Source organism: Pteropus vampyrus, unplaced genomic scaffold (assembly GCF_000151845.1).
Source record: "Pteropus vampyrus isolate Shadow unplaced genomic scaffold, Pvam_2.0 Scaffold225, whole genome shotgun sequence".
Classification (NCBI taxonomy): domain Eukaryota; kingdom Metazoa; phylum Chordata; class Mammalia; order Chiroptera; family Pteropodidae; genus Pteropus; species Pteropus vampyrus.
Window position 1 is genome coordinate 336,249 of NW_011889006.1, and position 27,398 is coordinate 363,646.

The following is a 27,398-nucleotide window of genomic DNA, read 5'->3' on the forward strand; positions in this document are numbered from 1 at the left end:
TATGAAGTAATGAGATTTATTACCTTGACGTGAGAAGGGATGTGGTCATGATAGGAAGCCCACTCTGGGTTCCCCTGGATATAAGCCATGGGACAGCAGAGCCTCAGTTGAGAAACACGTATACACATAAACGCATGTGTGCGCGCGCGCGCACACACACACACACACACACACACATGGAGTCCCAAGGCCTTCTGCTCTGAGAAGAAGCAATCTTGAGCAGGAGATGAGAAACCTGAGCACCCTCTGCTAGGATGGCCAAAGTTGCTGGCATCAGACTCTGGCCAGGAAGACTCAGTCTGAGGAGAAAGGATGGAGAAAAGCCATCAGGGGGATCCCACTCCTCCCCAAAGACCCCTCCCTGCCTGCAGCACACACTACAGAAGTTGATCTCTCCTTGTCCCCAAATCATCTCCAAGCGCTCTTCCTATAGCGCCCCATATCATTCCTCTCCCACTCAAAGCCATTCCTGTGACCCTTACCTGTATGTGTGTAACTGGGACCCCAACAAGGATGCCCCACAGTGCCCAATACATGACTCCCCACTCAAGGACCTGAGGATCGCTATAAGTTCTCCTCATGCCACAGGATAATTCTGGCACACCCACACATGCACCACTGTATAGCTCCCACGGCCCACTCAGACCCTCCATATGCCCCAACATACCACCTGAGCAAGGCTTTCGGAAGTAGATAATGAGGACCAAGCCAACTATGATGCCCAGCACACCCAGGCCAAAGGCCACGCCGCACAGCACATTCTCCAGAAGATCTGAGGGCAGTGCGTTCTGGGGCACTGGAGAAAAACAAGAGCAGCTTGTTTTTCGGGGGTGGGGAGGGGAGCCCCCCCACTCAGGGGAGTTATGTGGGTATCTGGGATGATAAAGGAGAAACCGAGGCACAGAAGACTGAGGTTGGCTCAGAGTGAGAATGGACTAAACAAGGTCCAAGTAGAGGTCCAAGAAGGCGCTCCCATGGGTCTATCCCCTTTTATCCCCAAAATGAACCAGGATTCCAAGGAGATGGGTCTCACCCCAATAGGCAATTGCTGTGTGGCTGTTTATTTCATGAGTCACGATGCAGGAGAAAATGTCAGAGGGTGCCGGTGTGAAGTTTAAGTAAGAAAAGGCCTGAAAGCTGAGTCCATTAATGGCTGAGACATAAGTGGGTCCGACTCCTTCCACAGGGGCTGAATGATGCTGCCAGTTCACTGTCAATGCGGGCGGGAAGAGATTACTGACAAAACAGACCAGTGTGTTGGGCTTGCCAAACTCCAGTGGCTTCAGAGTGAACACCTCAGCAACAGGAATCCCTGGTGGGGAGATTGAGAAGTGAAGGAAAGAAGGGACTAGTTTTGATGGTAACCCAGTGTTTAGAAGGGACATGGCATACAGAGGGATGGGCAGAGACAGTGTCAGTGGGGTTGGGCTTTGTGGGGAGAGATGAAGGAGGTGCTGGGGTTCTGAAGGGGTCTTCTTCCAGGCAAGAACCAGAGCTGGACTTACAGGAAGGGCCAGATCCAAGCCACTCTGGACCCATCCACCCTGACTTCCTGCAGGACTTCCTGTCTAGACCTCACAATGGCATCTAATCACACGCTGTCTTATTAAAACACAGGCACATCATCAGACGCTTCCATTCTTCTATTCTATCTTGCTGAGCATAGTAAAACAAACACTAATATTCTGTCAGTATCAATTGCTCCCTGCTGAATTCATCAAGTTAAATGAATAGTTTTGACTGCCTCTACATCCTAGGCACTTGCGTTCTGCCCCACAGCAAAAACAGAGTGCAGCCCAAGGCTTGTAGAAAACTAAAGGTCCTAGAGGAGGACCAGGAGGCACCAGAGGCAGGGAGCTATGTGAAGGGGAATAATTCAGTCTACAGATTAATGAGGTTAAGAATGCAGCTCCAACCCCAACTCCCCCAAAAAACCCCTGACCTCTAGACACTGGGATTTGCCCTTCAAGTTTTGGGCCGATTTCATGGATCATGGCTTGGCAGAATCCTTTGTCAAAGAAAATGGTGGAAACATCTTCAGACTTCTGAGCCCAGTCAGCAAATTCAGGCAGGCGAGGCACTCGAATGTTCTGGGAAAAGTCGAAGGAGAAAAGCTGGTCCTCGTCGTAGCTCTCAGAGAGTCCCACACTGGGACTCGCGTTCTGACAGTACATCGTGTGCAGGAATGTGTGGTTTTGCAGATCATCCTGCCATCTTGGAGTAGGAGCTGCAAAGGAGACAGGGTAGAGTTCAGGCAGGTAGGAGCCTCCTCTTCCTCCTCCTTAGCTTAGAAAACAGCCAGGCCTGCTGGAAGGAGAGTGGTAGGGGTGAAGTATAACCCCCTCTAGTGTCTGTTACTTAGGCTCTCCCACCCAGAAGGAGCGAAAAAGAAATTATAGTATCTCTCCAAACTACCTCTGCCCATAAAAAGGCCAGTTGTCTAAAGTTGTAAAAAGTAGAAATGGTCTACTCTCTAAAGTGACAGATTCAGAGTCATAATGGTATTGTGTGTCTGCGCACTGCACAAAGGCACCCAGCCAAAGAGGTAGTTGGAAGCTGAAATCTACCCTGCATTCTGCTCACCAAGCCATGCATCCTGGCACAGGGCTGCATCTGTCCAAAGGGGAGACCTTTGTCTAATTCACAGAAGACCACCACACTGATTTGCAAAGGGCCTGGATGGGTTCTCCAGTCTCAGAAGGGAGGGCAAAGGAATGGTCATGGCCTCCCCAAGCTATAGATGACACTGTCCCCTCCTATGCCCAGACACACATGGTAAACTGAAAAACCAGTCTCCAGGCTTCTTTTCAGCCACTATACTGGCACCAGGCAGGCCCCTCTAAAAACATCTTCTCCTCTCTCAACCTTCCAGCCCTTGCAATGACAGGACTAGGGGAAGTGACCCCATAGCTGCAAGAAATAATTCTTATTCTCTGAAACTTCTGGCAGGAAGTTCCAGCCAATAGGAAATCTTCTACCCAATACTCAATACCTAGAATAATAGAGTAAGAGGGATCTTCCAGATTTTTCTTCCATTCTGCCCCATCCTTTTCAGATAAGGAAATTAAGGACCAATAAAGGTAAGAGACTTTTCAAGAATCACAAGGTGAGTTGATGACAGAGTGTAGAATAGACTCTTGAGTAGAACAGTACAAATAATATTTGCTTTGCTCAAATCCCAGCTCTACCACTTTCCAACTGTGTGAACTTGCACAAGTTACTTAAACTCTGAGTTTCATCTTCTTCATCTGTAAAACTGATGTAATCTCTTAGAGAGATTCTTAAATATATAAAGCACCCTGACATTGTTGGCTGTCCATTCATAGTAGCTCCTTTCCCCAATTCTGCTAGTTTCCACTATCCCACCGTATTTCCCGCCACAACACAGAGGGCTCTCTTCTTTAAACGCTCTGGGTTGGCTCCTTAGGCTCTAGCCTCATTAGAATTGAAGTAAAGGGGAGGCACTGTCATACCTTGGGGGGCGGTCCAGGAGTGAGGCAGCAGCCACAGAAGGGGTAGCAGCCATAGCAGCGCAGCTCCCTGGCTCAGTTCATAATCCATAGCTTTATCCACACAGTGGTCTAGGAGCTACCAACCAGCTGACCCAGGTCCCTAAACTCCCTCCCCAGAGCACTGTTCTGCCGGATCGCTTCCAATAGTGTCCTTGCCATTTTGGCTCAACCAATCACAAAAATGAAAGGTTTAACATCATCAGTCACTGGGGAGAAAAGCCTGGGGCAAGCAACCTCCTGAAGACGGCTCTTTCACCAGGCCAGAGTTGGGTGTGTAACTGGGATGGGTTAAGTGTAGAGGAATATCTGCCTCCTGGCGGGGATCCCTGAAGTCAGCTTCAGCCTGTAATCCAACCCACAGACTCTTCAGAGCAGCGCCACCCTGTGCCAGAATGCTGCAGTGGGGAAGCACCTCTTCTTACAGCAAGCCCCAGGGATTTCCTCCCTCCTGGCCCCTTCCTCTTTCTCAGAGAGCTATTCTGCTTCAGGCATTAGCTCTAATTTGTTCTGCATAACTATAGTGAAAATGTAATAAGTGCTAAATATTCCTACCTTCAAAGAGCTTAAAGTCAAGTGGTGGTGGTGGCAGGGGGAGTCAAAGAATAAATACACAGCAACGTAATGTATTCAAATAAGAATGTGCCAAGTGTTTTCGGAAGTAGTAATTTCATGAAGGTGAAGGAAGAGGTAAGACATTATCAGGAAGGCTTCCAAGAGTCTTGAAGGAAAAACAATTTGACCAGCAGAACATGGGAGAAGAGAAAGGCATTCCAGGTCAAAGGGCAGGCAAATGTGTAAAACTCAAAGCCATTCAGAGCTCCTTCCTTTGGAGACCTCTGTGAAGTTGGATATGAATGTTGTGGAGACGGCTCATGTTTTCCTGTTTTGTAATGGGAGCAGGGAGGGAGTGTCAAGATGAGCTAGAAATTTAGGCAAGAACCAGATCACATAAGTCCTGTTATGCTATAAGGAGGGTATGGCTTTTACTTAGCAGATGATGAAGATATTAAAACCAAGGACCACACAACCATTTCAATACTTCTTAAAAGAACTGTTCCGATATTTTGAAGAATGGACTGGAGCTTAGAAAGAATTGAGGCAAAATTGCTGGTCAACAGTCTGTGGTATGTATCAAAAAAAAGTTGTGCACGCACACATACACACACACACACACACACACACACACACACACACACACTTCCCTCTTGTAGTAATACAGCAAAAATTTAGGTGAGAAATGATAAGATCCCGAATTAAGTCATGAGCAGAGGAGATGGGGGAATTGAAAATTGAGGTAATTGAGATGTAGAGTCTACAGGGCTTGGCTACTGATTAGATGTGGGAAGGTGAGATGGAGGGGCCAGGATAACATTCAGGATTCTAGATTGGGCAGCTGGATGGGTGGTCAGTGATGAACTGAATTGAAATACAAAAGAATGCCATAGAAGCAGGTTTGATGAAGAAGAGAATTCATTCATTCAGTTTTGTACATGTTGACTTTCTGATGCCCATGGAACAGCCAAGCAGGAGGTGTGATGTATATAGGTATGGATTTCAGCTGTGGGCTGAAGAACCTTTACTTAAGAGTCATCAGCACAAATGTTGAGGCATAGGTGGCAGATAAGATCACCCAAGTGAACTGTGCAGATAAGCGAGAAGTGACACAAGGACATAAATCTAAGTGAGTTCAAACCCCAAATCTCATACCAGTCAGGATCCAGGATCCAATCAGGAATTTATAACCACTGGAGATATTTCAGTCTGAGAGAACTCGTGACAAAAGTGTTAAAAAGGCATGAGTGTAAAAGTGAAAAGGAGAGTGGCTACAGGTGCAAATAGAAAAGAGGAATACCTGGAAATCAGAAGCTGCTATTGCCCCTGAGCTGGAATCCATGTCCATACCTGCTGTTACCCTGAGAGAGACGCTGTTATAGTTAGTTCTCAATCTACTGAAAAGGCACCCCCTCTAAAAAGGCTGGGTCATTTAGAAGGTGCTTCATCTGACCAGGAGGCTAGAGTCCAGAATCACCTGGTTCTCACTGCTGCTATAGCAACCAGCAATTGCCACTGCTAGAAACTAAAGCAGGAAGCTTCTTGGTTTCTCCTGCCTTCTGACCTCCTGCTTCCTATTGAGAGAATCAAACAAGAAGCCAAATAACTGGCCAGGAAGGCTGGTAAGTACAGACCTTGCAGACTCCTAGGCTGAGTAGTCCAGAACACAGTAGAGGAAGATGAGCCAGGTACTGACACTAGGCCAAAACACTGAAATGTACTAATTTGTAAGAATCTGGTGGCACCAGCAGCAACCAGCTAGAATAACAAGGCAGAAGCAGATTCAGAGAAACAGAGGTGTTCCATGAAGAAGGGCAAAGTCAGCCTTACCAAGTGCTACTTAGAAATCAAGGAAGGACTGGAGAGTGTCCTTAGATTTAGTAATTATGAGATGGTTGACAAATTTATTGAGAGCAGTTTCAGTGTTGTAGTGGGAGTCGACTCCAGATTGTGGTGGGCTGAGGAGCAAGTGGGAAGTGAGGAAGAAACTGTCAGCGTATATGCTGCAAGTTTGATAGAGTAGAAGAGAAAGACATAAGGGGTGGGGGAAGATGCAGTGAGAAAGAACGAATGTGGCAATTAAGTAATCTTAGAAATTAATCTTTGTGAATATAATTCATATTTGAGACTTTCAAAAGCCATATTCCTTTTCGAAAAACAAATAATAGCAATAACAGCACAAAACAAAAACCCCATGAACTCTGAAACACTAGTGTAGGGGAAGGAGGGGTGAGCAGAGTGTCAGGGTAGAAGCAGAGTTGGAAATCATTGTGTTACCCTCTAAAAACCAGAGGAACATTTTCCTAATGTCCCTCCCTTTGTGGACTAACCCATCAGTTGTTCCTGCAGTGGGAAGATTCAGGCCTCTAGGAAAGTAGAAAGGAAGGCTGTGACATTACCAGGACTGAAGGAGGTAATATATGGCAGCAGTCCCCAATATTTTTGGCACCAGGGACCGGTGCTCCTATGAGAATCTAATGCCTGATGATCTGAGGTGGAGCTGAGGCGGTGATGCTAGCACTGGGGAGCTGATGAAAATGCAGATGAAGCTTCACTGCCGGCTCATCCACCACTCACCTCCTGCTTGTGGTCCAGTTCCTAACAGGCCACGGTCCACGGCCCGGGGTTGGAGACCCCTGTTATATGGCACACAGCCACCCAGGGTGGCACCAAACTTTTGCCATTAAGGACCAGATAGTATATATTTTAGGCTTTGTTGACCACTCAGTACTCAGCCTGGCTCAAAAACAGCCACGGGCAACACGTAAATGAAAGAGCATGAGTGTGCTCCCAGTTTCTTCCTAGCTTTCCTTCTCCCTTCTTGGGCATCTCCTTCTCAATCTCATTCCTGTACTACCTTCTTTCAGCTACTTTTTAAATATTGGTGCTCCTTGGAGTTTTGTTCTTAACCTTATTTTTATTTAAGGACACTGAAATTTAAATCTCATACAATTTTTGTGGGTCGCAAAATATCATTCTTTTGCCTTTTTAACCATTTAAAAACATAAAAACCTTTCTTAGTTCTCCAGCCATATAAAAAACAATGGGCTGGATTTTGCTCACAGACCATAGTTTGCTGAACACTGTTCTATAAATGTGGTCAGAATTAGGATGGGGGACCCCAAGTAAACCCACCCTCCAAAGGGCCTTGTTCATCCTTGGGGATGACTATTGATTAATGAATACATTGTGCCTCAGATACAACAGATTGTTTGGAAGGAGGTCTGGGCGGGAAATAGGAGGAGGAAGAGGACTAGGTGGGCGGGCTAGGAATGGGAATAGCAGATGCTGCAATTACTCCAGGTGGAAGGAATGAGGCAAAGGGGGTCGAGTTCTCCACAAAGAGTAGAGGGTAGACAAGACCAGCATGAGGAGAAATATAACCACCATCATCAGGACAAGAGTGAGGTGTGATTAACTCCTTTCTCTCTTGGTGTAAATGGTAACAAGTTCAAACACTTACAACTAGCCTTCCTTATGTAATCCTTTCTGTCAGCACCTTCCAACAACCTCCATCATAGATTATCTCAAAATATTCTCTAATCAGTTTGGGGAAGTGATGATCCCAGTAACTGTCTACTTTGTTCTTTAGATATGTATACCTCTGAAAATAATGGCACACCACCATAAACCCTGTAGGCCATGGCATTCTAACACTCATCTCTAGTACTGCCTCCATTCTTTCCCCCTGGCAGAGCCAAATTTTCTGAAAAAGGCGTGACAAACGTCTCTCCACTTTCATACTTGCCATTTAATCCCTAACCCTCAACAATGAAATTATCACTAGTTTTTCTGTGTCACTAAATGGACTCTTTGCAGTCTCTGCAATATTTGACACTTCCTAAACAGCCTATTTGGCATCCCCGATGGCACTCTCTCCTAGTCACTCCTCCCATTTCTCTGGCTCCTCTTCTTAGTCTCCTTTGTGGACTCCTTCCTTTCCAATAACTACCCTTTAAGTGTTGGTGCTCCCTAGAGTTTTGTCCTCAACCTTTCTCTCCTTACACTATACATGTCCTGGACAGCATTTACTCCTGCATGCCTTCAGTTACCACCAATCTGCTGACATCACCCAAATTTACCCCTTCAGCTCAGCTCTTGGTCTGAGTTCCACACCATCCTTATACCCAACTTCCTTTGGGCAGCTCTACTTGGATGTTACGCAACAGCAGTTCTCACAAAAGTCTCTTTTGTATTCTCCAAAAGTCTCCCTCAAGACATTTTTTTAATGTATTTATTTTAAAATTTATTTCAACATGAGAAATATGCAGCAAACATATTTACATGATAATTATTATGCAACACTTTATTATATTTATTATATTTAATAAGGTTATTTTGCTTGTAAGCAATAGAAACCAATTCTGGCTAACTTAACTTTTAAAATGGCAATTTATTAGAAGGATACTGAGCTAGCTCATAAAACCAGAAGAGTGGAATAAGCAAGCCTCAGGAAGGGGATCCACAGGGGCTCTGAAGCAGGGGTTGAGTTGCCATTAAAATGCCTCGTTCAAAGGCCTCCAGCCTCTATCTTTCAAGTTTCATACTACTGGGAAAGACAATCTGACTGGCTGTTTGTATTAGGTGTGTACCTCCAAATCAATTAGCTATGGCCAGGCACAATATCACTTCTATGCATTAGAGTTATTTCCAAAGAAGGAAGAATCATCATGAACCAAACAACCACCTCAATACAGCTTTCTTCAACTTATGGCATCCCAGACAATTAATTACATGAGATCATCTAAGGAAAAAAAACGGGATTAAATGTGCATTAATGCTCAGATAGCATTTCCCAATTAACTACCTGGGTAATATATGTCATTTACTTGATAATCTCTGGTCTTTCACAAGTTTTACCATAAATTCAAAATATAATCTATATGATTCAGTTATTAATTAAAATATTTATTCCACTAACTTTGCATTTATGACTAAAAGAATTTTTTTAAAAATTTACTACGAAAAATTTCAAATATACACAAAAGAATCTAATAAACCCCCATGTACTCATAAGTTTCAACAATTTTCAACATTCTAAAATGGTAGATGATTAACTTTTAAGATAACTACAATACTATCACAATTAAATTAAAAACAATCACTTAACTTCACGTAACCCAATCTGTGTTCATTTCTCTCAGCTATCTCAAAAATATCTAAAAGATGTTTTAAATGGAAAGCAATGTCTTGTGGTTTTCAAACTGTGCTTTCGTTTTTAAAAAATTTTCTGAAAAAAAATTTTGTTTTATATTTTGTCTCAAACTATAAAATGGTTCAATAATGTATTCTAGTAGGCAATTAAGTTGAGAAATTACTATCTTGAATGCATCTCCATTTCAAAACTAAACTCATCACCTACCTTTACCAACATGTTTCACCTCTTGTATTCAAAGATCTCAATAACTGAACTGTCCAGCCAATTATCTGAGCTACAAATATGAGTCAACCTTGACAACTTCATCTTCTTCAAACTTTCTCATCCAATTGTTTACCAAGTCCTATCAATTCTACCTCTTTACTATCTTTTGAATCTGTCCTCCCTTTTCTTTCCATTCCCACTGGTTCAGGCCTTCATTTGTTTCCTGGATTACTGAAACTTTCTTATAATTGATCTGTCTCCAATCTTATTTATTTTCCAGTGCTACTAAAGAGATATTTCTATTATGCATATTTGGTCACATCATACTTTTGTATGAAAACCTTCATTGGTTTTCTGTGATCTGGACCCTACTTACATATTGCTTTGAGATGAAATCTCACCTTCCTCATGAAGCCCTCTTGGAACTGAGCAGAGATTAGCATCTTAAGTATACTTCCACAGTACCCTGTGCTTGCCATTACCATCATTTTTATTATTCTTTTCTATTTATATGTCTGCTTCACAGTTACTTTACCCCCACTGCAAGATCTTTAAGAGATCATGTCCTATTCTTTTTACATTCTCAGCATCCACCAAGAAGGCCCACCAGCAAGTGACTATTCATTGGACGAATAAATGGGCTGCTAATTCCTGAAGATGTTGAAGCTGAGCCTGAAAGCCTTCAAGCTTTAGATAAATGAATGATAGATTATCCTTTCTAAAAGAGTTCAACAGTAAATCTTAACAAGCATGTCTCTGGGCTACTCTACAAACAGCTTCACCCCTACTGCCTGTACTGTGCACCCCACCATGCTTCCCAATTGCCACTTTCTTCCTACCTGCTTCGACCTCCTACTTCAGAGAGCAAACCTAGCCCTAACCAGCTCCCACATTTACCTTCATTCCCAGCTCAGTATCTCTTCATATCCATATTCATTCTTCCCTGTTAGCTACATTACTAGGATGTAGCAATCCTCTCAACTGCTCTACGAGGTTGGAGTTTATCATCCCCAATATATAAACAAAAAAACTGTGACTCAAAGAGGTTCATTCATTTATTTAGCAAACATTTATTGACCATCTTCTATGTACCTGGCAGTATGCTGGGTACCGGACACCTAACATCATCAAACTTATAATCTAATGAAAATAAGGTGACATTAAATAAGTAAACATACAAATCTACATAAGCAGTATAAAAGGTACTATGAAGGAAAAGAACTAAGATTCCCTATGTGAGACTAACTGGAGTTGGTCTCCAGTTTGGGGGATGGGATCTGAAGGATGAGTAGATGTTAGCCAGGCACAGTGGGAAGAGGGTACCAACAGAGAGAACAGCATGTGTAAGACCCTGAAGCAAGAAACGGGCTGGCTGACCAGTGTGGCTGGAGCAACGTTAGTGAGTAGGAGAGGACAGCAGATGAGGCCAGAGACAGGAAGAAGCAAAACCATGTGGGACCTTGTGGACCACAGGGAGTTTTGAGTTCTCTTCTAAGTGCAATTAGTTCTGCTGCTGCAAATATTTTATTCATTCTCATCTCATGGGTGAATGTGTGCTAAGATTGCTAGCTGACCAACCTCCAGTCTCTCCAAAGCCAATCCATGGCACACTCTGTTGCCAAGTAAATCTTCCTACAAAGGCAGCTCTCACTTTCTCAAACACGAAACTTAAGTAGTCCCCTCCTTTCTACTATATTGTCTGAATTACTTAGTCTGGGTCCCTCATACGCTTGATTTGTATCCCCAGATGACAAACTGACCTCCAACTATCAATAGTGATCCCCATACCAACTACTGAGTGTTTCTCCTTTCTTCATTCTCTTATACCTATCTGTGGGATCTCACTTCCTCATCAATCAGAACAGCAGTTCTTAATCTGTAGTCCACATGCCATAAAACTCAGGGGTCCATGAACTTAAACGGAATAAAAAAAAGCTACCTTAATTTTCAATAACATCTAATAACTGAAATTGTTTTATGGATGTAGAAAACAAATCTTTGTAGTACTAGCAGTACCTTAATGTTATCAATAGAAATCATCAATTAATATTTCCATGTCGCATATATAGACATCTCATAATATCTCTACTTTACAATTATGGGAGTTGTTAGACCTGCCAATAAATCATTTTAATGTATTAGTTAAGAAACAGTGTTTATAAGGAAACACATAGTACTAGACCATGACACATTTCTTTAAATATTTTGATAATTGTATGTTTTATTTATGCATTTACAAATATCGTTGTTGGACAAAGTCCAAAGGCGCCACCAAACTGCTAAAGATGTCCACGACACAAACTTAAAAACTCCTGATTAGTCATTTATTCAACAAACGTGAAATCTTCACCGGAGCCCTCTCTTGTTCTGGCTTACTCGCATTATATTGTTCTGCTTTTCCTTCTTGTTTGATGCTCTTCCATTGGTTCCACTCCTATTCTTGCCCCCTGTATGGGGATCTAACCCAAAGCTCAATCCATGACCCACAATTAAATTGTTTTATACTTCCTCCTTTATAAATCTCAGCTACTTGTATGACTGATTCAAATACTGCCTCAAAGACTCCCAAATCTCTCTCTCCTAATCTTTCTCCAATTTCAATCCTAGATCTTAAATTACCTGCTGTTCTTAGCAACCAGAATAACATACCATCCAGAGCAGACCACCTGGGTTCAAATTCCAGCTTGGTCACTTAACTAAAAGTGTGACCATGGGTAAATTATTTAACTTCTTGCTTCAGTCGCTTCATTTGAAAAATGGGGGTGATAACAACAGTATCTACTTTAAGCACTTAAAACGGGGCCTGGCACATTTCAAGTACTCAATAAATGTTAGCTATCACCAGTCTCATCTCCTTTCAACCCCTGACATTTTTACTTGGTGTTTATTAACAGGTATAGTGCTAACCACTAGGGATATGAAGATAAGAGTTCCTATCTGATGACATAATCTCAATCAAGTCATTGCTCAAAAACTTTCAGTGGCTCCCCACTGAGTCCAAACTTAACAGCACTAGAAATTTTTCACAATATTGCCTCAAACAACTTTATTTTCCAGTCTTCTTTCCTCCTGCTCTATTTCTTGTAGCTTACATTCTATTATGGCCAGATTGGACTGCTCTGCTCTCTGTAAAAATAACCTGTTGTTCTGCTTCTTTCCTCACATTATTCCAATGTCTCAAATACATACGTGACAGCAATTATGTCTTACTATGACTATTTCCCCAATACTATGAATGGTGCCCTGTAAACATATACATTACCATCTTACCTAAGTCACATATTTTCTCAAGCATCAATTTCCTTCAACATTCACTCACTTTGTGAATACTTCACATTGGCCAGGTGTTGTATATAACATGGCCCTGTTCTCAAGATCAAAGTCTAATAAGGGAAAGAAACATGTTATCACATAAATGCCATTCGCTGTGAAAGCTGCAATTATAAGAGGAACACCAAGGAGTGAGCAGTCAGCTCAATTTGGGAGGAAGAGTAGGCTTTTCAGATGATGTTTTGGGGGTTTAAATGGATTGGGGAAAAGCCTATTCCATGTTAGACTGCTGTATGTATAAAATACAGAGGCATAAAACAATGGTGTGTCTAGGGAACAGATCATTATGGCTGGAGTATAGGGCACAAAAAGTGTCTAGGAGAGGTAGGCAGACCTTTCTGTCAAGCACAAGAATTTGGACATAGGGAAGGAGGAATTAAATAGTAGCACATGGCTAGAATTGTATTTTGGAAAGCTCACTCCTGGGAGTATTGTAGCAGAGGCAAAGAGGAAAATCCAGAGCAGCACTACTCAACAGAACTTTTTGCAGTGATGGAAATGTTTTAATTTGTGCTAATATGATGGCCATTAGCCACACGTGGCTGAAAACTTCAAATGTGGCTAGTGCAACTGAGGAACAATTTAAATACAATTTAAAATTGTATTTAATATTAATTTGAATAGCCACATGTAGCTAGTGGCTACTGTATTAAACAGTGCAGCTTTAGTGATAGGGAAAATCAGTTAGGAAGCTGTTGATGTAGCTCAGGTGACAGAACACGGACAAAGTGTAATTCAACGGACATTTTAGAGGCAAAATAAGTCTAGTGAACATAAAGTTTTGAGAAACAGCAATCAAGAATGGGCTCTCAGATTCCAGGCTTTGTGATTGAATAGCTGCCATTAGCCAGGATAATACAGGAGCAAGTCTGATATGCATAGATTGCATCATTTTGAACAGGTTCAAAAGTCTGAGGGTTACCCAAGTAGTAACATTTAGTAGCAAGTTTAACTCAGTAGAGTTTCTGAATTAAAGATACAGATTTAGGGCTTTGAGTCATTGAGTGAGATTATTTAGAAAAGATGAACAGAACTAGAAGCAAACCAAGGCAAAATCCTGGCAAACATCAACATTAGGAAAGAACTAAAGGAGAGTCCATGAAGGGGACTGGAGAGGAACAGCTGGACAAGTAGAGAATGAAACAAGTGACACTAGTCACAGAAATCAAGGGTGTAGAGAATTTCGGGAAGAAAGCATGACCAAGTGTCAAATGCCTCAGGTCAAATAAGGTGAGAAATGAAAAGTGCTTCCTGCTTTTGCCAATTAGGAGGTCCTTGGTGACATTTGCTAAAACAGTTTCAGTAGCAGAAATGGGCTAAGGAATGGGGATGGGGCAGAGAGAAGAATTTAGATAATTTCAGGTCTTGCCTGTGCAAAGGAGCTGAGAGGTAAATAAGCATGCCAATTTTGATAAGGTTATTTTCTTTCCTTTTTTTTTGACTGGGAAACTCGTAGCATGGAGTTCAAAATGCCAACTAGCATAAAATGGAGGGCAGCTAAAGAGTAATATATAAGGGTGACCAGGTCAAAAGGAATTTCCTTAAACAGAAGAGAAGACTTCCAGTACAATGGTAAAGGGATACATACATGATCCAGTTTATGAGGGGAAAAGCCGAGTTCTCCTGGAAGCTGGCCTTTCTGTTCTGTTGTTGGTGGTGATGGAGAAGGGACGGGAGGGGTAACGGACTACAGAATGTAAATTTGAACTGCACTCTGAAGGTCAAGGGAGAGATTACTGGCTATGAACAAGTAAAATGACTGCTTTAGGTGGCAACTCAATCACTGTAACCTCCCTAGTTTAGCTCTTTATGGATTTGATTCAAGATTGAGAGGGCAAAACCTTAGGAAAAACTATGTTTTAATTTACATGGTCGAGCATGAGATGAGTAAAGAAGTAAAAGTGATCAGAAGGCTGGTAAGTTTTGTAGAAGACAGAGAAGTCCAGAGACTAGCAGGTCTCACTGAAGAAACGAAGCTTGGGTAGGTTCAGGGGAAATGAGGTTTTAAAACTGTCTAAGACAAAGATGAAAAACAAAACGCCCACTTCTAGCGTCCGCACATCTCCCCGAGGCAAGAACCACGGGGGTGACAAACTACCTCTCCCGTGGTCGAACCTACACTACACTGGGAAGGGTTCCCACCCTGCAACCACCACCCCCCGCCCACCACATCTCCAGGTCCAGGACCCCTTCTACTTCACTGACAACAGCTCGGTGGCACCCATTTCCGCTGGACTCCGGCCAAGACGCGCCAAGCTGCACCTACATCTACGGAAAAGGAACCGAGTCAGGCCGCCCCGGGCCGCCCCGGGCGGACGCGGGCAGTTAAGGAAAGTGCAGTGGAGGCAGGACGTCCGCGCTCCGCTACCATTTTCGCCCCCATTTCCGCCCCACCCACCGCGCGCGCTCCCAGAGCCGCCGCGAGAGCTGCGGTGCCTGCCTGCACGCCTGCGCACTACCGCTCTCTCCGCGGCCTCCCGCTCTCCTTCTCCTCCCCCAATCGGTCGCACCCTTGCGCCTGCGCAGTGCAGGTTCCTGGGCTGCGGTAGCCATGCTGAACCCGTACGGAGAGGCGAGTGGGGGGGACAGGGTCGTTGACAGCGGGATAGGAAGCCGGGGATAAGGAAAAGCAGCAGTAATTAGAGCGCTCTGGGTCTCCGGAAATAGGCCTAGGTCATGCAGTTCCCTTGGCCCCTTGCGCGACCCCCAGGAACCTTCGAAAAACTGGCACCCATGGAGGTGGGGGAAGAGGGGCGGCTGCCACGTGACCCGGGTTAGCCAATCTGGATGTTGCTGACGTGGCCGCTAGGCCCTGGTGATTCCCCACCCCCCCCCGTTCCATCGGGAAGGGAGGGGCTGGGGGCTAAGCCCCCTCCCCCAACGCAGGTTCAGTTTCCTGGGGGGGGGGGTGACACCCCGGATTACATTCTCCCCCCGCACCAAGCCGAGGGGAACATTGGATCCCCCCGGAAGGTTCCAAGATCCAGGTAAGAAGGGGCCCTTGGATGGGGATGTTGTCATTTACGTGCTTAACCAATGGTGGGGACTCCGAGAGGGACGTTCTTGGGGTTCAGAGTAGAATCCTGAGGGTGGGAGGGTTTGTCCTTCAAATAGTTAATAGCCAATGGGAGCGTGAAGGGGAGCGAGCGGGAGAGGGCACCTCTGATGGGGGAGGGGAATGGCCAATCTCATGCCTCCTTACCTATTGGAGGGCAAAGGGGCGTGGGGGCAGTATGTCCCCCCCATTCCATTCGTCCCCTAGGGGGTACAAGATCCCGGAGAGAGGTGAGGTTTCCTTCGGAAGGCCGGAGGAAAGGCTGACCTTGTGGGTTGGGGAGTAGCAGTGGTGACTAGTTTCTACTTGTGGATGTGAAGGTTTAGAGCTGGCAACTCGGGGTGTGAACTGAGGTTATTCTCAGGCGCCCACTCCCTTTCTCCCCAGACCCTGGAAGAAGCATTTCTGTACTTCCTTTGTGTAAGCGGTCATCACATGGCATGCTGGAGGTTTACGCTTGGAGTCGCTTTTCGAATTTGTGTGCATTCACGTGGACACGGCCTATGAAGCCTTCCTCACAAAACTTCGTTGCCCTGTTGGGGTCTTAGCTGAGCACACATCTACCCCAGGCTGGGGAGTGCTTACAGGATGAAAGCTCAGGGTCCGCTTGGGAGCAGAAACCAGGCCCAAGGTGGGTGCTGGGAGGGTGGTAGAAAGCGTAATCTGAGACGAGGGGAATGAGGTTTAGTACCTGGAATGATCTCACAGTTCACAAGGTTTCGGGTTTCTCCAGGGTGGCGTTTTTTGCTTCTTTATCCCCTCCCCCATTCCTGAACAGCTCTTTCCTTGTGCACTGCCGGGGAGGGAACGGAAAGGAGGGGAGAGTTATTTTTCCAAATTACTGAGTAGCTGTAGCCTCTGACTCATGGTGGGAAGGGAGGGTTGGGAGAGAGCGTAGAACAGTGATTTTCCGGAATGTCGGGAAATAAGCCAGAGTAATGTCTGGCTGGCTACCCTTTCGCTTTCTAAGGCCCAGTATTTTCTCGCACTCCTAAATTTTTCTTTCTTGGCCGGCCTATGTGCAGGCTTGCGAGGCCCCGGATAGAGAAGAGCAGATTTGGGAGGCTGGGCAACTGGGGGGAGGGGAGGTCTCTGCGAAGTTGCTGTGTCATTGTCCTTCCTGCTGTAGCTACGCGCGGGCCCACATGTACTTTGGGGGCAGAGGCCTGATGCCGGGGCGGGGGGAGGGTGGATATTTGGGAGGGCGAACCTGCTTTCCCGGTGCGCACTTCCCCCCGCAGGGTTTGCCCGACCCAGAGGTCCTGGAGACGGGCAATTGACGTCCATTTTAGACGCAGTAACCGAGGCTAGGGACTTGAGCTACTGCGGAGTGAGGGAGGGTGACGGTAGGACCTTAAGGATCTAGATCCTCACGAGCCCTTCCAGGGGGAGGGGGTTCTTATACTCGTTTACAAAATTAATTTCTTTTCTGATGGATACAGTGTTTTCTTCCTTGGTGTCTAGAAAAAGGGAAATGGAGGGGGGAACCTTAGGATGAAACCCAACTGGGGGAAATTCTTTCACTCTCGTATATGGGGACGGGGAGCCCCAGAGATGGCTTTAGAGATCCTGACCTAGTTGTGCTCTGGTTCTTTTTTCATTTATAGTTTAATCCTATTCAGATAACCAGATTGTGGGAAAGACTCAGATTAGTGAGTTTGGGGGGGTGAAATTGAGCTCCTAAAATGGCTCCTGCTCCTCCTCGGAGGCGGACGGCCCGGGGGGAGGGGAGAAAGGGAGAGGAGGAGGGGGAGGGCTAGTGAGCTGCAGCGGCCGCCTCCTCCGCTTGCCCTCCTCCCTGGCGCTGACCGATGGACCAGCCGCACCGTGGGGAGGACTCCGGACCCCGGTGGGGGGATGGGGGGCCCTTTCGCCCCCACGGCGGAGGGACCTTAAGGGGGTTACGGGCATGCCCTCGGGAAGGGGGAGGCGGGGAGCGTGTGGAAAAGTCTGAGCTCCCCCTGTGTGTGTGTGTGTGTGTGTGTGGTCGGGGGGGGGGGTGTTCATACCGATTCGCCTCTCGCAGAACTTGAATTTTCTGCTGTGAGCTAGACAACCTGATGAAATTTGGGGAGAGGGTGGGTTTCATATGTAGGTGTGCTTGGAGATTTTGTTCCCATTTGAGGGCTGCCAAATTTTTGTCGAGCGGGCAGATGTTTGTATTGATAACTGAAGGTGTTGAGGAATTGGAGAGGAGGTTCAGGTGCAAGTTTTTGGAACGTATTCTAGATTTGTTTGGTTACCTTGATAGCAGCTTTGGGAAGTTAAAAGCGCGATTAAGAGTACTGTTTTGCCTCTGTCATTCGGTTGTTTGACCTGGGGAAGGACGGGTATGATTTTAAGACTCCGGCAAGCCAGTATCTTTTTGTGAAACATAGGGAAGTTAGATCCTGTCTTCGTTACATTCGGGAGCCTTAGCTGTTTGCCGGAGTGCCAGGCCGCGGCTTTTAAGATGGCGTCTTCTTCCTCGTTTTAGATTCTTCAGTGCAGCGGCCTCACCGCCTAGAACCACCACTCGCCAAGCGTCCTGCGGCCACACCCTAGCGGGCTGAAGTTGGCTACGCCCATAAGGTCCTCTCCAGTCTTGGCCAATGGAGGAGCTACGAATGGCACGACCTGCCCGAGCTTGGCAGTCGCCGGTCGCACCGGGCCTGGACGCCTGGGAAGACTTTGTTGAAAAGGGAGGTGGGGAGAGGGTGCACCTCTGCCAGCCTCCCTCTTTCCTTGGAGTCGCCGAACCACAGCGCAGCCAATTGGCTCAGAGATATGGCGGGTTGCCGCTTCCCAGTGGGCCTATGCAGTTCTCTTCTGCCTGGTGACTGACGCCTTGGAAATGGAGTGTGTGATATCATCGTCTCCGTTGGCCAATAGAAAGCGCTCCCGCGGAGAGGCGTTCCTCCCCCTTCGAATCGGCTTCTTCACGCGCGTGAGCGAGCGTGCACGCGCGGAGGGGGTGGGGGAAATCTCGAGCACGGTGGCGCGCATGAGCGGCGAAGCTCCTCCCCCCGCCTATATATAAAGGGCTGGCGCGGGGCTCGGCGGCGCCATTTCGCGCTGGAGTTGGAGCAGCCTCTAGAACGGCCTGGAGGATTCTGCCTACCGATACAGAGCCTTCGGGTCGTCGGGGCCCGCGGTTACAATCCACGTCCATCCGCTTGGAAATGGCCTTCGTCTCGGCCTATGACCGGTCCCGGCGGACAGTACAGACCCCGTAGAAGCCCCCGACGCTCCCCTTTTTCGGGCCCCGCCCAATCCTCGGAATCTGTCCACCCCCTCTACTCCGCCCTCAAGAGGATTTCAAAGATGGAGGCGGCGGCTCCCTAAACCACTTTTCGTGTTCATCCGCCTCCATCGAAGTCGAAACGGGACGTCGTCCGCTCCGGACGGTCCCAGCAGGAAGAGGGGATTCTTGCAGACTAACAACGGGCAGTATTGACGACGGTGTCTGGGATCGGGGGCCGCCTTAGGGTTTGAAGAGTCTCCCCCTTCTCTCGCCCGCTTCTGCTGAGGCCGCCGCCATTTTCTCGCTCTCCGTCGCTTGCGGAGCGCGCCAAGCTACCGGAGCTTTCCCTGAAGCAGCGGAGAAGACTACTTTCGTGCCAGCCCGGTTGGGGGGGTTGTTGCCTGGACAGCAAGGGCAGCGGGCCCCCCAACCCCACTTCCCGGGTTATGCTGGACCGGGCAGTAAGGGGAACCGAGGCCACCCGGACTTTCCGCGGCTGAGGGCAGCGCCGGTTCCCCGCGGTCAAGATGCTGCAAAACGTGACTCCCCACAACAAGTATGTCGCCGCTAGTGGGAAGGGGACGTTAGGGAGCTGCGGCACGGGGGTTTGGGATATCAGGTTCGGAGGGAATACGGGACCGAGTTGGGCGCGTTGCTGTTTTCGTGGCTCGACTGTTGACTCGGGGGCTCGCGGAGGGGGTTGAGCGACGGTTTTGGAATCGTGGTAGCGTCCCATATACAGTACGGAGGCAGCACAGGTCGATTACGTTACTTTCTCCGTGGTGGTTTAGTGTTAACCGACTCAGGCAGAGCTAGGTTGGTGGCGGAATGTAATGGGAAGGATGACATTGTTTGGGCAGCAGGTTTTAACAGGTCTGGTGTTTAGCGACGGTTTGTAATAGCCCTTTGGGGGTTTCGTAGCCATTTTTAGTGCCTTATAGGATTGCCATGGTGATAGAGCTTCAGGAACTGGCAACGGGAAGTTTCGGGGTAGGATAGAGGGGATATTGTATTAGCCTGTGTGTTTCTGGTGTCTACGGTAGGTCATTAAACCTTTGCTCGTCTTTTCAGTGTGACCGTGTCGGTTTTGTGTTGTCAAGACGAGTGTTTTTGACAGCATTGATAGTTTCATGTATGGTGGGAGGGTGGAGCTAAGGATTCTGTGGTCCAACTTTCTGATGATATAAACAGTGAGATTTCAGGGTAATGTCTTTAGTCTTAGGCCCTGGGAAACACCTGGCCCTGAGGAGCTCCACAGAATGTAAACTTGAAACCCTGTTGGCTGTCGTTCTCCAGGGTCGATGCTGCAGTGGGAACTTGTTGGCAGGGTGAGAGAGGGTGGTCTTACCACTTAGGGAATTTGCTGACCTTGACTAGACAACTCTTATTTGGAGAGTTCTTTGGAGAAAGGAGACTGAATTTGCAAATAATTTCTGGTGGCTGGCAGCTGAGTTATTCCAGACTGTGAAAAGTGCGACATGCTTCTTGACTTTTTTTTCTTTTTTTTTTAAGTTGGTGCGGTTTTCAGTTAGATTTCTGGTTCATTTTCTGCTTTGAAGTTAACTATTCAGAGCTTGTGGATGACGCTGACCTTTTCTGCTTAGATGGATTTACATGTATCATTAGCATTTTATGGTATTTTTCTCCTGCTTTGTTCCTTTCCTCTTGGCGTTGGCTTCCCTCGGGCTCAGCCACTATGGCAACCTCCAAGCCCCTAGTGAGGTCTTCAAGCTTGGGGTTTTGAGTTTCTCAGTTCCACCCATTTTATTTAAATCCCTTTTTCATGAGTGCGTGGTTTTCAGATGTTGTGTCCTATAAGAAACTTGCTGGGGGCTTTTTGTTTTCCGAAATCGAAAATAGGTCATGTTGCCTATTAGACTCCAGGAGGGTGAAGACCCTAGCTAGGTATACTAAAAATAAAGAGAGGGGGAGGGAAGACAAGAATAAAAGCTCTAGGTGTTTGAATACTTATAGTCAGTGTTTACTTTCATAAGATTGCCCATCTCTCAAGGCTCCCAATCCTGGATTTATTGGGCATATAGTATAAGTGTACTCATTAATTTTTACAAGATTATCACATTTAATTTTTTGCAGGCTCCCTGGGGAGGGGAATGCAGGGTTACTGGGGCTGGGCCCAGAGGCAGCAGCACCAGGGAAAAGGATTCGAAAGCCCTCTCTGTTGTATGAGGGATTTGAAAGCCCCACAATGGCTTCAGTGCCAGCTTTACAACTGACTCCTGCCAACCCACCACCCCCGGAGGTGTCCAATCCCAAAAAGCCAGGACGGGTTACCAACCAGCTGCAATACCTGCATAAGGTGGTGATGAAGGCTCTGTGGAAACATCAGTTTGCGTGGCCCTTCCGGCAGCCTGTGGATGCTGTCAAACTGGGTCTGCCGGTGAGTAGAGAGGTTGGAGTGGGGAGGTGTGGGAATGAACAAGAATGCGTGTGAGTGGAGGTGGGCAGTCTAGTGTAGGTGCTGCGGCCCCTTAGGGATTTCCCATCTCCCCTGTAGGGTAGATAGCCACCAGATTTCTGGATTCTTGGTCCTTTGCGATTGCTCCATCCGTTTGCTATCTTGGCATTTCTCATTGTGCCCTCCATGTGTCCTTCCTTAACTTTTGTGCCCTGGCTCCATTTTACAGATTCCCACCCCAGGTTGGGAGAGGACCACGGTGGCCAAAATTCTTAGCTTCTTCCTCTCCCTCATGCAGCCCATGGATAGCCATCCCCAGAGGTAATGTCACAGGATGGGAAAACCTTCCAGAGTGGGTGGGAGGTGGGTGGTTAGAGAAAGGCAGTAGGGGCCTCCTTGCTGAAAGTTAAGAATCCTTTTCCATTTTTTTTTTTTTTTCTGTCCTATAGTTTAATTGGGGCCGCAGTTTAGTGGGACTGTACTCCTTTGACACATAGGGGTTGTGTATGTGGTGAGTGTGTGTTGGGGTCGGTTTGGGAGAGAAAGCATTTATTTTTTAACCCCGAACCCAAGAATCCTTTTTTTAGGATTATCACAAAATTATAAAGCAGCCTATGGACATGGGTACTATTAAGAGGAGGCTTGAGAACAACTATTATTGGGCTGCCTCAGAGTGTATGCAGGATTTTAATACCATGTTCACCAACTGTTATATCTATAACAAGGTAAGTTTTTTTGTGTATGTTCATGAGTGCAAGGGGTCCCCAACCCCTGGGGTCCATGACTTGTTTGGAACCCAGGCTGCACAGCAGGTGGTGAGTGGTGGGTGAGCCAGCAGCAGAGCTTCATCTATGTTTTCAGCTGCTCCCCAGTGCTAGCGTCACGGCCTGAGCTCCACCTCAGATCAGGCATTAGATTGTCATATGAGCACTGGTCCCTGATTCCAAAAAGGTTGGGGACCTCTGCATCAGTAGATGGGCAGAGAGTGTGTCTGTCGTTGCTAGATGTTTTGCCTACTCAAAGTTTTAAGTTTTACCTTAGGAGATGGTTTCAGTAGTCAGGGTCTAGAAAATGAGTTCCAAAGGGTGCCATTGAATATAGTGACATGGCTTTTAAAAATCTAGCATTAAATGTTATTAAATAGAACACTTTATACTTGGTGTTGGCCCTGTTTCTTAGAAATTTTCAGAGACCTAAATAAAACAGGATCCATTTTCCTTGTCAGTCATGTTGCCTTGTTTCTGAATTTTCTTTGATGTGTTTTGAGGGATAGTTGGGAGAGAAAATGGGCATTAGTGGCCCAGTATAGGTAATTTTTAGTAGGTGATGATAGATTTATCTAAGGGAGTGGTGATGGATGATGCTTGGTGCTAGAAATTCCTTTGAGGAAAAATAGTTGGTTTATTTCTTCCTGGCATTTGAACCGTTTTGTTTGTTTCTTGTAGCCCACTGATGATATTGTCCTGATGGCACAAACACTGGAAAAGATATTCCTACAGAAAGTGGCATCAATGCCACAGGAGGAACAAGAGCTTGTGGTGACCATCCCTAAGAACAGCCACAAGAAAGGGGCCAAATTGGCAGGTGAGAAAGATGGAAGTTTTGCTAATGGGGAGACCAAAAGATGGGAAAGATGATCAAACTAATTTTTTTTTTCTTTTTCTAGCACTGCAGGGCAGTATTACCAGTGCCCATCAGGTGCCTGCTGTCTCTTCTGTATCTCACACAACCCTGTATACTCCACCTCCTGAGATACCTACCACTGTCCTCAACATTCCCCATCCATCAGTCATCTCTTCTCCCCTTCTCAAGTCCTTGCACTCTGCTGGACCCCCGCTCCTTGCTGTTTCTGCAGCTCCCCCAGCCCAGCCCCTTGCCAAGGTACAAATCTATGGATTCTTTTTGGGTTGTGGGGCAAGAAAGCTTGAATGAAGTAGACCTGGGATAAAAGGCTCCCATCTTGTTTTTCTTTGCAGAAAAAAGGGGTAAAGCGGAAAGCAGATACTACTACCCCTACACCTACAGCCATCCTGGCTCCTGGTTCCCCAGCTAGCCCCCCAGGGGGTCTTGAGCCTAAGGCAGCACGGCTTCCCCCTATGCGTAGAGAGAGTGGCCGCCCCATCAAGCCCCCACGCAAAGACTTGCCCGACTCTCAGCAGCAGCACCAGAGCTCCAAGAAAGGAAAGCTATCAGAACAGTTAAAACATTGCAATGGCATTTTGAAGGAGTTACTTTCTAAGAAGCATGCCGCCTATGCTTGGCCTTTCTATAAACCAGTGGACGCTTCTGCTCTTGGCCTACATGACTACCATGACATCATTAAGCACCCCATGGACCTCAGCACTGTCAAGGTACCCACTGCATGGGGCAGATGGGATGCTCAGGCAGCGATTGGAGCCTAGGGAATCAATAAAAGTCGCTTCTTACAGGCACACAGCAATCTTTTGATTCTTGATACTATACTTTTACAAAATAGTAGGGCAGGTGGCCACGTTCTTAATAAGAATCCCTAATTTCTGGAGTTTGAAACTGGTGGGGTTTGTCTTCAGAGCAACACTGCTCACGCTATTAAATTCTCCTTATTGGGAGTATTGGGTTTGGGGAGTTAAGGGTGGAATGATAGTCAGGGCCACCCACACTTCCCTATCACTTAGAAATGATTTTTTTCCTAGACACAGATATTTCTTCAACCCATACAAATTTCTTTGACTTCAAACTTGAACCCCAGGGCACAGATCCTTAAAGTCATCACTACTGTGCCCTCAAAAGAGAGCTACTCTTAAGGTGTCTGGGGTTGGCAGGGAAAGGTGAGTCTCCCTGCCTGTGCAGCTTCTGATGCTGCCTCCTTCTGCAGCGGAAGATGGAGAATCGTGATTACCGGGATGCACAGGAGTTTGCTGCTGATGTGCGGCTTATGTTTTCCAACTGCTATAAGTACAATCCCCCAGACCACGATGTCGTGGCCATGGCACGAAAGCTGCAGGTGAGTGTCAAGGTTGAAGTTTGAAGAATGAATGGGTCTGGGGAAAAAGATTTGTCATTGGTGCTGCACAGTCTCAATATGATTTCCTAGTCTTCACAGATGTAAATTGGAGCTAAACCACCAGGTGGCTAGGTATAATCTAGGCACTATTCCCTAGCGTGGTTTTGAGTCTGCCTCTTTTTCTAGGATGTATTTGAGTTCCGTTATGCCAAGATGCCAGATGAACCACTGGAACCAGGCCCTCTACCAGTCTCCACTGCTTTGCCTGCTGGCTTGGTCAAATCATCTTCAGAGTCATCTAGTGAGGAAAGTAGCAGTGAGAGCTCTTCGGAGGAAGAGGAGGAGGAAGATGAGGATGAAGAGGAAGAAGAGGAGAGTGAAAGCTCTGATTCTGAGGAAGAAAGGGCTCATCGCTTGGCAGAATTACAGGAACAGGTATTGTCATAAGTTACCAAGATACTTGTGTCCCGTTTTTTACCCTAACTTTTTTCTTATTTTTAAAATTTTTCTAGTTGATGGGTTTTTCCCATTTCACATCTTGATTCTTTTTTCTCTAGCTTCGGGCAGTACATGAACAACTGGCTGCCCTGTCCCAAGGCCCAATATCCAAGCCCAAGCGGAAGAGAGAGAAAAAAGAGAAAAAGAAGAAACGGAAGGCCGAGAAGCATCGAGGCCGAGCTGGGGTAGATGAAGATGAGAAGGGGCCTCGGGTGCCCCGCCCCTCTCAGCCCAAGAAGTCCAAGAAAGCAAGTGGCCCTGGGAGTGGCAGTGCTGCTACACTAGGCCCCCCTGGCTTTGGGCCTTCTGGAGGAAGTGGCACCAAGTGAGTTCTAACAGAGTAGGAGACAGAGACAAGCTTGGCTGTTTTCCAGGGAAGGATACTTTATCCCATTCCTTGCAAAGTTTTCTCTAAGCCAGGGGTCAGCAAATGTTTCCTATAAGTGGCCAGGTGACAGACATGGACTTTGAGTACCATAGGGTCTCTCAAAGCTATTCAGCTCTGCAGTACAGTGTAAAAGAAGGCATAGACATAAAGGACGTGAACATGATTATGGCTATGTTCCAATGAAACTTTGATTTACAAAAACAAGTGACAAGTCAGATTTGGCTCCAGGGCCATAGTTTGCCTACCCCTTTCTCTAAATCATTGAATCTATATTTCCCACCCCCCACCCCTTGTTTTCTGTGGCGGAATAGGTTAATAGTACCTTAGGGAACAGAAAGCTGTACTCAGATTATCCTACCTATATTTAATTCTCAAAGCCCAAACTAAATGTAAAATAATTGGCATGTAAGAATCTGCTTCCCTAATATAGTGTTCTAGCAGTCCATCTTTTGACTCACTCATTTGCCTTAATGGAAAAGCAAGCTTCACACCAGGCAGGAAATCCAAATTACTGGATTGAACAGTGGGAACATGGAGAGGTCAAGGAAGCTTCTCTAATTGAGCTTTCTTTTGACCATAGACTCCCCAAAAAGGCCACAAAGATGGTCCCACCTACCTTGCCTCCAGGCTACGATTCAGAAGAGGAGGAAGAAAGTAGGCCCATGAGTTATGATGAGAAACGGCAGTTGAGCCTGGACATCAACAAATTACCTGGAGAGAAGCTTGGTCGAGTTGTGCACATAATCCAAGCCAGGGAGCCCTCTTTACGTGACTCGAACCCAGAAGAGATTGAGATTGATTTTGAAACTCTCAAGCCGTCCACACTTAGAGAGCTTGAGCGCTATGTCCTTTCCTGCCTACGGAAGAAACCTCGGAAGCCCTACAGTAAGTGTGAATGACATGTCAGTTAATGCAGCAGTCTTCTGTGTGGTTCTGAGGACAATTTAGGAAAGTGTGGTAGGTTGTGCATGTTTTATGCACTCATGAACATCAGCTCCCAGGTAGTTGGCTTCTGATGTTCAAGGAAAGAACTTGGCAGTACCCCAGGGGGCAGTAAAACTAGGGCGTTTACAGCAGTCTTAGTCCTGATATGTTTCTTTTTTTAGCTATTAAGAAACCTGTAGGAAAGACAAAGGAGGAACTGGCTTTGGAGAAGAAGCGGGAATTAGAAAAGCGGTTACAAGATGTTAGTGGGCAGCTCAATTCCACCAAAAAACCCCCAAAGAAAGGTAAGTATCTTGTCCTATAAACCACTGCAAGTTCACCACATTCTGCCCTTTTGATTGCCTTTTTCTTAACAAATGGGCATCAGCTTTATACACTTTTAACAATGTTCAACTTTGTTCTGTGTTTTTAGCGAGTGAGAAAACAGAGTCATCATCGGCACAACAAGTGGCAGTGTCACGCCTCAGCGCTTCCAGCTCCAGCTCAGATTCTAGTTCCTCCTCTTCATCATCTTCCTCTTCTGACACCAGTGATTCAGACTCAGGCTAAGGGGCCAGGCCAGATGGGGCAGGAGGCTCCGCAGGACCGGACCCTTAGACTATCCTGCCCCACCCCTTTACCCCTTGCTGTGACACTTCCTCATCTCACCCTCCTCCCCCCACCGTAGGAGAGCTGGCTCTGCAGGGGGGAGGGATGCAGGGACATTTTACTGAAGGAGGGGACAAAATGGACAAAATAAGATTTGAGTTCCCAGCCCCAATGAGAGTGACCTCTTGGGCATAAAGACCGCATTCAAAATGGGGCAGGGGTACAGGGTCCAAGTGAGCAAAGACCCTGATAGGGAGTAACCTGAGGCCATAACTGCCCTGTTCACTTGTAAAGGCCCAGTTTTGAGGTTGGTCGATCTAATTTATTTTAAGCTAGGTAAAGGCCGAGGGATGTGGGACTCGTGGTCCCCTTGGCCTCCATGGGGAGGGAAGAGGGGGAGCTCATTTTTTATGTTGACTTTTTTTTCTACTCTTTTCCCTTTTTCTTCTCCATTTGGGGTCCCTGGGGGTTTCTGTCATCTCCCCATTTGGTCCCCTGGATTGTCTTTGTTGATTCTAACTTGTAAATAAAGAAAATATTATTCAA

The 27,398-nt window shown here is 46.4% G+C and overlaps 2 protein-coding genes across 17 annotated transcripts; one reads left to right on the forward strand and one right to left on the reverse strand.

The window, feature by feature from the left end:
• Positions 1-16,773, reverse strand: LOC105300971 (HLA class II histocompatibility antigen, DM alpha chain). Of its 12 annotated transcripts, none has more exons than XM_023538530.1 (7): positions 16,503-16,773; positions 14,962-15,024; positions 12,697-12,809; positions 1,943-2,227; positions 1,034-1,312; positions 668-796; positions 1-299 (listed from the first exon to the last, which is right to left on the reverse strand). In XM_023538530.1, exons 3-7 carry the CDS (start codon positions 12,719-12,721, stop codon positions 295-297), a joined length of 723 nt encoding a protein of 240 aa, XP_023394298.1. In that variant the 5' UTR covers positions 12,722-12,809; positions 14,962-15,024; positions 16,503-16,773; the 3' UTR covers positions 1-294. The 12 variants fall into 12 exon arrangements, with proteins under 12 accessions (XP_023394298.1, XP_023394297.1, XP_023394296.1 ...); XM_023538529.1 differs by lacking the exon at positions 16,503-16,773 and adding an exon at positions 14,345-14,470 and having other exon boundaries at positions 14,962-15,139; XM_023538528.1 differs by lacking the exons at positions 12,697-12,809; positions 16,503-16,773 and adding an exon at positions 15,959-16,041 and having other exon boundaries at positions 671-796.
• On the forward strand, positions 15,472-27,398 carry BRD2 (bromodomain containing 2). Of its 5 annotated transcripts, none has more exons than XM_011373415.2 (15): positions 15,472-15,743; positions 16,199-16,442; positions 18,288-19,590; positions 21,129-21,432; positions 21,680-21,771; positions 22,038-22,175; positions 22,896-23,034; positions 23,117-23,331; positions 23,427-23,801; positions 24,305-24,433; positions 24,620-24,868; positions 24,991-25,256; positions 25,900-26,204; positions 26,426-26,548; positions 26,677-27,398. In XM_011373415.2, the coding sequence occupies exons 6-15, from the start codon at positions 22,065-22,067 to the stop codon at positions 26,811-26,813; spliced, it is 2,049 nt and encodes a 682-aa protein (XP_011371717.1). In that variant the 5' UTR covers positions 15,472-15,743; positions 16,199-16,442; positions 18,288-19,590; positions 21,129-21,432; positions 21,680-21,771; positions 22,038-22,064; the 3' UTR covers positions 26,814-27,398. The 5 variants fall into 5 exon arrangements, with proteins under 5 accessions (XP_011371717.1, XP_023394293.1, XP_011371716.1 ...); XM_023538525.1 differs by lacking the exon at positions 21,680-21,771 and having other exon boundaries at positions 18,288-19,410; positions 19,461-19,590; XM_011373414.2 differs by lacking the exons at positions 21,680-21,771; positions 24,305-24,433.